Below are 10309 nucleotides of genomic sequence, written 5' to 3'. Positions count from 1 at the left end.
ACCGCCTATCCGAGTGTGCAGCAAAAACTGGCGTGGCGTAGTGGCCGAATTGTGAAACAGAGAAAAGGGGATTCAATGCACGTGGGCTGAAGTTATGAATAACGCATGAAGGAACCGGATCCGCGAATAGAGTTGATTCTAATCGAATCATTTTGATTCGAGCCAAGCGTGTGTGTGTGTGTGTGTGTGTGTGTGGAAAGGGGGGGGGGGGCAACAAATCCGTAGTGCTGAATTTTAGGCGTCATCCAAAGAAGGCTACCGCGAGGCACAGATTGGAGACGAGTACTGCCTCCGCATTCAGCTGACACTCGTCCTCACATCATAAGCCACGCGCTGCGCAGGTGGCCTGCCGTTCCGTGGTCCAATGGGCGGCCGTGTTCATGATCGCCTTCGGTGTGGTGGGCAAAATGGGCGCCCTGTTCGCCACCATCCCGGACCCGATCATCGGCGGCGTGTTCTGCGTCATGTTCTCCATGATCTCCGCCGTCGGCCTGTCCAGCGCACAGACCGTCGACCTCAACTCGTCCCGAAATCTATTCGTGTTGGGCTCGTCCCTCTTCTTCGGTCTCATGGTGTCCCACTGGACCAGCAGAAACGCAGAAGCCATCAGGACAGGTGAGAGCATCTCACAATCGCCTACCCCCAGACCATTTCCACAAATAACTGCTATCTATTGAGTACTTACGATCAATTACCAAAATTCCATCATATTCGGGGATCCTCGTTCCGATCATTTTGCCCGAGAGGACATTGGGTATGGCAAACAGGGAACTGTAGTTTTAATATATGATCACATGCTGAAAGTCCAGCATAAACCTTTCATGCAGCGTCTTCGATAAAAACCGTTCACTTACCTGGATGGTCCAGTCCATGGCTTCAGTGACGAGTCTTGCGACCTCGCTGCTCACCATTTTTTTTTTTCGGAATCCCATGGCCGTTTTGCTTTTCTTGGTTGCACCGTAGCTAAATAGCAACCCACTGAATGTGCAATTTATTATTCTAGTATCCACTGAACGTACAATTCATTATTCTAATATCATGGAAATCGAGTTCAATGCGGATGCATTGAACTCGATTTCCATGTCCACAGATGGAAGATAATAATAATAATATTCATTCCGGCTCAGGACAGCCGTGACGCCGTAGAAAGACCGATGGCCCCATACCTTAGAGGTCTGCAACGCCGCACAATACAAGGTTGAACAGTCATGAATCTGTACAATTGCCGATGACGTCACGGTGTGATGATGATGATGAATACAAAGAGACCGAGGGAGGTGGGAGAGGGAGATCTATGGGAACACACTTGAGGCCTGCCGGCAGATAGCCACAATGTCCTCGGGGTCAACGCGAATGTCTACCGTCAGCTCAGGGGGCAGAGAGCACCAGTTCCTGGCTGCATGCATCAAACAGGACTCGAGGTTACGCAGCGTACGTGCCAGGAGAGGCTGCATCTTCCCGGTGCGGGCGTTGAAGCGAGGAGCGTCTGAGGGCTTCATGGAGGTTCCCATCAGGTTGCAGAAGAGACGGATGGAAGCCACATCTCTTCTGTGTGCAAGGCTGTGCCAGTTAGCGCCCTATAGAAGGGCTGTCGTAGATATGTCCCTGTAGGGTGAAAGCGAGAAACGGGGGACATTGCGCCTGTACGGCGTGTAAGCAGCACTCCGCTGCACACTCTCCAGGGCTTGTTCGAGCGATTTCTGGAAGGGGCTTTACACAGGTGAGCAAAACCCTAGGTAGGGTAGCACCATTCCCGCGCAGAGGTGCCGAAATGCGTTTGGTGGCATGCCACGTGAGACATCCGTTACAAAGCCTAGTGACCGACGCGCCTTTGCCATAATGCCCCTTATGTGGCCTACGAAGCTCAAATGGTTGTCGAAACTCACGCCCAACAGAGTAGTGCTCTGGACCCGCTGGTAGGGGAACAGAGCCAAAACAAGGGGCGGGAGAGTCGGGCTCTTTGTACCTATGGTCAGTGTCATTGTCACCCTTTTCTTAGCGTTGAGTGGGAGTAGGCGGCTTAGAGACCACATGTGGCATGCATCTTGGTCGGCTTGAAGTTCGAGGTAGGACTGAGGTGAGTTTAGGGGCTTAATCAGTGTCAGGTCGTCGGCATACAAAATTGCTGTGGAGCGCAGGATTTTCGTGACCCCGTTGATTTAGATCAAAAACAGGGTGGGGCCAACTACACTGCCCTGAGGGATCCCTGAAAGAACAACACGAGACGTTGATGCAAAGCCGTGGATCGAATATACCCTCCAATATGGCGGCTCCCAATGACATAATCATAATAACTGGCGTGTGTTTGGAGATTTATGTGTGTCCTTTGTCCCTCTTGTTCCCCTTCTCCAGGGATTACTTTCGTCATTCTTGTCCAGCTCGCTTGCACCTTTGCATTTAATTGCATTATAATTATAAGAATTTTGCATATGGCCTAATGGGCAAGACAAGTGACCTGTGCGCGACGGGTCTGGCACCCCGCGAAATCACGTATAATGTCTCCTTATACACTGTGCAAACTTTTAGTCCTTTATTGGTGTAGTTTGTTCTGAGGATAAAATCATTCCTTTTTAGTATACATTTGTAAGTAAACTTTCATATTATTTAGTCGTGAATATTCTCTTTTGTCTAATGGTGTTATCGCATGTACACTAATGCTACAAGTTGTGTGCTGCGATATTGAAGCGCGAGAGCGCAGTTCTGCTGAAGTCTTTGTGCGCAAGAGTTCTTAAATAGAGGGATCACTTTCTAAATCCACGCGCTCGCTACCGCGGCGGCTTTGAGAAGACTATACAGAACTCCCGACACTGATTTTTCGCGTCTCCAGGCCGGCACATTCAGTGGAGACGCCCGTCATGAATCCTCGCAGAAAATCTTCCCGTTTTGAACAGTTGATACCGTTTGCTTGGCTGGCGTTGTGGATAACTATGCCAATTGTCTCGTACTGTGGACTACCTTACTGGAGACTGTTCTTCCAATTACAAAAGCTTCACAACAAGAAGTGATTTAAACATTTTTTTTTTGTTTCAATAAGGTACGAACGAATAATTGAATATGGTAGTTATTTTAGCAGTGTTTCATTGAACATACCCTTTCTATGATTACACTGAAATAACCTTACCGGCGTACCATGCCACTCTGAAAAAAATCCTGCACTCTAAGAAATGCCTGCGCGTCAACTTACCCGCAAAACACTCAAAGAGCCAATCTCTGCGATCTAGGAAATCAGCTCAGCGAATGATGAGGCAAAACATCTATTTAGACCTAAAAATGAAGTCTGCGCTGTAGCATTACGCAATGCAAAGCGTCATGATTGCATTGCGTAATGCTACAGCGCAGACTTCATTTTTAGGTCTAAACAGATGTTTCGCCTCATCATTCGCTGAGCTGATTTCCTAGATCGCAGAGATTGGCTCTTTGAGTGTTTTGCGGGTAAGTAGACGCGCAGGCATTTCTTAGAGTGTGTGCGTCTACTTTCTCGCAGTACACTCGGAGGGCCAATCACCGCAATTTACGGAGGTAGCTCGGCAAATGACGATGCCGAAACATATGTTTAGGCCAAAAAGCGCAGTCTGAGTTGCGACATTTGGCAATGCAAGCGTTACGTTTTGCATTGCTTAATTTCACAACTCAGACTGCGTTTTTTGGTCTAGACGTATGTTTCGGCGTCGTCATTCGCTGAGCTGCCTCCGTAAGTTGCGGTGATTGGCTCTCCGAGATTGTGCGGGAAAGTAGACGCACAGGCTTTTTTTAGAGTGTGGCCTTCGTTTCTGCCGCTCCATATTCCCAACTTTCTTGGACATCAACGCCTCAGTGCATGCACTAAGATGAGCATTTCAACTGAACAACAGGCATCGAAATATTCCCCGGAAATATTTTTGATGGCAGTCCTGAAATAGGAATAAGCAGTAAAGGAACTTTTGGATACGTACAGTTTTTATTCCACGGCTCTACAATTTGTTTAGCATTGAATCCTATGGGCCACATTCACATAATTTTACATTTCTGCATTTCTTGAGAAACTATCGTAATGTTAGAAAGGAGCTGTAATTGCCTGTGTATCATAAAACGGAAATAAGCTATAATATTGGATATTTCCTTGAAAACGCTCTAATCCACAGAATGTCCCAGAAAGTTGGTCATTACACTCGAAATTCTTTGGCAACCCCTGACATTGACTGTAAGTACATGCTAGGTAAACGCTAATACCTATAAACTAGGAAGGCATGACGTCTGGAACAAGCGTCTGCACGATTAGAAGTATACCTTTTTGATTTTATAAAACCACGTGGCAGCTATGTACAATAAAATAGTTCATTCCTGTGCGTCGCCATGGAGAACAAGCACCAATCATCGTGAGCTATGGAATGAATCAACCTATGAAGAACCTATCGTGCGTTACATCCACTCGGGCAGTAAGCTTTAAATTTGAACGTTCGGTGCCCGGACGGATGGGCTTACATTTCTAATTTTGTGTGGCCATTTAATATGATCGAAAGCAGGCGTTTTACGGCGGAGATAGAAATCGCATAGGTTATTCTTCGCGTAGATTTTTGTTTCCTGGGTGAAAGAGAAATCAGGTTCCATGATTTAGGATGCAACACCCTGACCAAACCCTTTTCTCTCTGTCTGCAGTCACAGTAGCACCAACGGACATCATAAACTATCTGTTTCGCTTGCACCTCATATTTTCATATGTATCCAAATGCTGTCTCCTTTCACTGGATAAATAAATGACCGGCAACTTGAAAGGATTTTCTCGAAAAATGTGAACCGTAGGAAACAAACGCAGTATTTTAATAAACCATAAAAAATGTTTGCCATAATAATTTTGCGAGTCGATTTCACAGGTTTTATAATGGAGGTTAGTACGACGGCGTCAAGAGACGTGTTGAGCATTAAAAAGTTTGCGCGAACAAGGAACCGACGGGTTTTTGATAACTTTCTCGCAGAACTGAAAGGAGACCTTCAAATCTATTAGCATGGCGAAACGTGCTAATTCGGGACATTAACATAAGCGGTAAACATCTGTGCTCGTGAATGGCCTGTCTGATGCGCAAGCTACGCCACTGTCGAGTTTGTGCCACATGGCGGAGCGCACGCGATCGATGAAATAGAGATATGTTTCATTATTTGAAATTGTCTCAGTGTATTTGGAAGAGCACCCTCGTTCCTGTTTTCAAGGAGTAGACCCGGTGTTTTTAACCATTCGTTCCATTTCGTTTTGTCTTTTCGTTTCTCTAGGATATGATGTGTTAGATCAAACGATCGTCATCCTGCTCAGTACCAGCATGTTTGTTGGAGGCTTCCTGGGAATTTTCCTTGACAACACCATTCCGGGTAAGTCGGCGCACATTTTACGCCCCCCCCCTCCCCCCTTTCCCGCAAAACAGACAAAGAGTAAAACGAATTTAATCCCAAACAAAGTCAACGTTGAAAACGGTCCACACGCTAACAATCTTCGTCCCAACCGGAATAAGCTACGTCCCGGTGTACGGAGACAGACATTGCGATCCGGTTGCTCCTTTTCTTCAATTCCTCGACAACGTTCTTTCCTTGTCCCATTGTTGTTGATTTTTTTTTTTTTGTTTTTTTTTTCCTTTTTATTGCGTAAGTTTCTGATAAAGAAAATCTCACCGTTTTTTTACTTCATCCCGCTTGGGTGGAAAGTTGTGCAATCTTGCCCGCAGACGTGACAAAACACCTTGTTAGTACGATTTAGAAAGATTCACTCTCGTCAATCGCCACCAAATTTATAGAACATAGGTAAGGCTGACTTTCCTTCAGCGATTAGCGTTTATGACATCCTGGCCTAAGAGGGAAACAGGGAGAAAAGGAAAAAAAAAAGGGGGGGGGGGGGGGGGCGACTGACAGCCCTTCAGAGGACAGCCTTCGAAACTTACGAAATACTTGCGAGAGAACATGATCGAAATCATTCTGCCCATTTCCCCAGGCACGGCCGAAGAGCGGGGACTCGCTGGAAGCGGCCACCACGGCAGTGGTGGTCGCAGCGGCACGACCGACTGTTACGACTTGCCCTTCCTGAAGGCACGTCTTGAGAACGCCGCCTTCGCCTACCTGCCCATCAGCCCCACCTACAGCAACTCGGTGCTCCTCAACAAGATCACGCCCAAGTTCGTTCGGTCCTTGTCGCGCAAATCAAGCTCCAAGGTAGCCGCCGAAGCCTAGGTGTCTTACTGACGGCAAACGCCGACAGCCTATGCGGTTCTCCGCCATCGTTGTGGTCTCTCAAGAAGCGGCTGCCGAGCAGGACTCTCGAGCACGAAGTTGCAGAGCGCGATGCGAGTCAGTGAAGGTTAGACATTTTAAACTGTGTCTAAGACTTCGAGAAGGAGAAGAAACAAAAAAGAATTTACAACACCTACATAAAACGTCTTCCTTCTTGTCCCAGTTCGGATATTGATCAAAATGTGAGCGCTCGAGCGCCGCTGCTGGAATGGCCCGAACCGAAAAGAACTTGGGTTAACTCGCGTCTTCCGTGAAACCAGGACGCCCTCTGTGTTGAGCGCTGAAAAACAATAATAAGACAGTAATGCGCTAAACGGAGAACCATGTAGGATTTACTCTGCCAATAATTGCGGCGGACATTTAAAACAAATAAATACTATTTTTTTTTTTAATCAACAGGCCTTATAGCAGGGACATTTTTGTCTAGATGATTTTGTACCTGCAGTGCAAAGAGTCGTAGAGACATAGCATGTATGTCGAAAAATGTCAAAACTTCTACGCTGTTTATTTTTTACATGTAAATGTTTTGCCTATTTTCCTCTAAAGCTAGCGCCTTTCAGAAGAAATGCTACTTCTGTGGGCGTTCTAGAAGAGTTTGGACCTTCCAATAAACAGTGGCCACCACTTAATAAAGATACAGCGCGATCGACCTTCTGCTTCACGTTTCGTTTTTATTTATTTTTATTTATTGCCTAGGTTTGTCCCTTAACCTAAGTGTATACTACTACTATCAACTGGCAGTCAACATTTTGCTGTCATTGCAAGCAAGTCAACCAAACAAGCCTGCTTCCACGAATAATTATTCCTTTTTCATTCCCAAATTAGCCTAACGGTGATTTTTGTTTTTGTTTTAGTGGTTTTAATTTAGGTAGTGCAACGTGAATGGGAGTTTATTTTCTCGTAACCTGTCAAATATTAATCGTCTCCCGGCGGTGACTAATACTTGAATAGGCTTTCAGTCCTTTCCCAATCTAATGACGTATTCGACCCGAACACCACCATTGGCAACATTTCAGGCTTTTAAGGTTTTACATTCCGCTTTAATAAACACCGGGACTCGTTTAAAGGAGCTGTGCAACGATATTCATTTGGAATGTTTTTCTATCTATACGAACTTACTGGCACACCTGGGACTCAAGGATACTCAGACGCAACGCCATTGGCCAAGAAACTCCTTTCTTGCGGTGTAATTTCAAGGACAAAAGCGATCATTTTCATTCAATCTCTCCTTTGCAAAATTTGATGACGTAACTCGGGGATCGCAGTACACCCAAGTGACGATATTTGAACGAGGTTCATAGATTGGACCCGAGCATTGCGTGGGCACTCGACTTGGGCTCGTGACAATTGCTAGCTCGAAAAGCATTCGGGTTGTGACCCGTGTCCAATCGCTGCAACGACGACAACAGCCGAGCGATAACAATGTCTGGAACTCAGCGCGTGTCCTGCGCTTTGCCAACCCCAGCGCGTGGCTATGATCAACACTGGCGGCATATAATCGGCTTCAGATCACGTGGCCGCTTGTTCTGGCTGCGAGTTGAGGGGGTGAACGCTGCTCGTTTTTCTGAAATTTTTTTCTGGGACTTCTGTTGCGTGGGGTAAAGAACGAACGCGTGTTTCATAGGTCATTAGCGTTATTGATCCGTTTTAAGCGGTATTTGCGCAAAGTACAAAAATTGTTGCGTCGCTCCTTTAAATTATGATCAGAGTAACGTTGGCAATGCGTCTCCGCAAATGGTTTGCTCGTAAATTAAGCACGCGTGGGTTCGGAGTGATGCATAATTCCTACGCGACTGTCTAGGCCGAGGCCCTTCAGTTGTGCGCTCCACTTCCCTTTGCTAAAATAAAAGCGCAATGTCATTTTTTGGGGACACAAATCTTGGGCGCCTCGTGTTCTGTGCAACATCTAACTGCAGAGAAATCGAGCGTGTCTCAGAAATTTTATCTGCAGCTGCGCTACGAGTCGACAAAGCACTTCTTTTGATTGGGAGACCTCACACTACAGCGGCAAACAGCAAACAGTGTTGGGAGACAGGTATATTAGGTTAGTTCCTAAACGGGGGGGGGGGGGGGGGGGGGGGGAGATTTATTCGTAAGACAAATTGGGAGTTAAAGTACATTTTTCCGGATATTCCCTTTCAATGCCAGTGCATCTTGTTAAAAGTGTCTTCTACATTTAAGCGTCAACAACTGGTCGTAAAAAAACATTCCAAAAATAAGTTTGAATGCTCCTTTTGGCGACCAAGACTTCGGACAAAGTTTTGGTTGCCAGACAAATGAAAAAAAAAAGAAGCTTTTATTGTGTTTGAAATATGCACATCACAGACCTTTATAGTAGGAGGCTGGCCTGCCGATCGGCAACCCGTTGGTGGGACCACCGGCGGTCATTGCTTGATAGCAATACATTGAAGTGTACGGAAGAAACACAGAAACGCAGGAATATTGAAGCTTGTACGCGGCCCTCGATTGACAATATTTTATTACGTCTTGCGACCACCATATCGGGTGTTTTAAGGGGACTATGAAATAAATTTCAGATTCAGATAAATTATTAAAAATCTTGATTTTACTAAGTGTATATTGTTTAGTGGGTCAAAAAGAAAACGAATGCATGATCGTAGAGAGCCAAAATTCCTTCTTTTAGGTACACATTTGTTTCATGTAAAAGCGGACTATTTCTTACCTCCCCTTTTTAAAAAAAAAAAGACCCGCCTTTTCACCCTTTTCACTGTGACGCATTCATCTCGTGCAAACGTCAGCGGAACCCAGCTCGTGTATTGGACATGAGCACTGCTTCACTCTGATGCGCGGGCTCGTCAACAATCAATCCCTCGACAAATATTCGGATTCGCGCTCGTGGTCATTGAGTGTCGTGGCGGCACTCATCATCACTTGCGAACAAGTTCGATGGTACATGTGCGTAAAATGCACGGTGGAAACTTGGAGTCATCAAATTCCGAGACCGACCCCGTCAGAGTGGAAAATTACATTGCTCTTATTTCCGTCGATGAAATCAAATTGAATCAGACTGGCCAGCCGTAGAATGCCGACTGGCAAGAAGGCTGTGAGTGCTCTCGCTGTAGCTGGACATTTATCGAGAATTGCACCAGATTAACCGGAAGCAAGGCATACCGATAACTAACCCCGCCGACACTCAGAGAGCGGGCTTAGCCGTCCGAATGTAGCGCGCGTGTGTATAAAGACACTCAATGCGAACATCGATAAAAAAATTCAAGAAAAAAATTTACCTGAGCACAAACGACTATGTTGGCTTAGCTTGCTCTCGCTGCAGAAGAAATTATACGTTAAACAAATAACCCACACGCTTCGAGTTTAAGTTCGTCAGAGAATCCCTTACTGTAGTTTAAAGCAAATTCTTGTTCCAAAAACCCTCGGTAGAAGCATTTGATAGACGCGAATGTACCCGGTTGTACTTTTTAACCTATGAAAATGAAGTCAAAACGGTGATAGCAGAAATTACTCTTTATAAAGTCTAAATACACTAACGTAGTAAAAACAATCGCACTATTCTCAGGAAAGTGGTTTTGTTATTTCCAGACGATGCAGCAGGTAAGTGGTTGCACACACAACTTCCGGACTTGTGATTGACGTTCACTAATCTTCACGAACAAAGTGACTTAACCGTCTCATGGAATGCGCCTTCAATTAAACCGAGCTACTCTCGAATGCCTAAGAACTTTCTTAATAAACGCGGTTTTCGGGGAACGATCAAAGAGACCACCAACGACTCCGTGTTGACTCTCAGCAGCCCAGTGTCTCGTTGAACCGCATCACAGTTTACGCCCAACAACGTTGCAATCCTCAATCCTTGACTACAAATTATGTATCTAAACACGATTGACGTTTTAACGCTTTTAATATTTGAGCCCAAACTATTACCCTTCATCCAACGATATACGTTTCATTTCCGAGAACAACCCACCCATTGTAGGAAACTGCAGTATTCTTCGTTTTTTTCATAAAATCCCATACATTTCCTGGTGTCAAGCGATGGTTGATAATGGAGCCACTCGACCCCCAAAAAACAAGCCTCCGGCTT

General features: G+C 45.6%; 1 protein-coding gene across 1 annotated transcript; it reads left to right on the top strand.

Moving 5' to 3' along the window:
• Positions 1-345: 345 nt before the first annotated feature.
• Positions 346-6898, top strand: LOC120839262 (solute carrier family 23 member 1-like). Its single transcript, XM_040209520.1, has 3 exons — positions 346-615; positions 5245-5340; positions 5954-6898. The coding sequence occupies exons 1-3, from the start codon at positions 381-383 to the stop codon at positions 6187-6189; spliced, it is 567 nt and encodes a 188-aa protein (XP_040065454.1). The 5' UTR covers positions 346-380; the 3' UTR covers positions 6190-6898.
• Positions 6899-10309: the final 3411 nt, after the last annotated feature.

This window comes from Ixodes scapularis, unplaced genomic scaffold (assembly GCF_016920785.2).
Source record: "Ixodes scapularis isolate PalLabHiFi unplaced genomic scaffold, ASM1692078v2 PGA_scaffold9__187_contigs__length_104089568, whole genome shotgun sequence".
Classification (NCBI taxonomy): domain Eukaryota; kingdom Metazoa; phylum Arthropoda; class Arachnida; order Ixodida; family Ixodidae; genus Ixodes; species Ixodes scapularis.
This window is presented reverse-complemented; position numbering and strand designations above follow the sequence as displayed.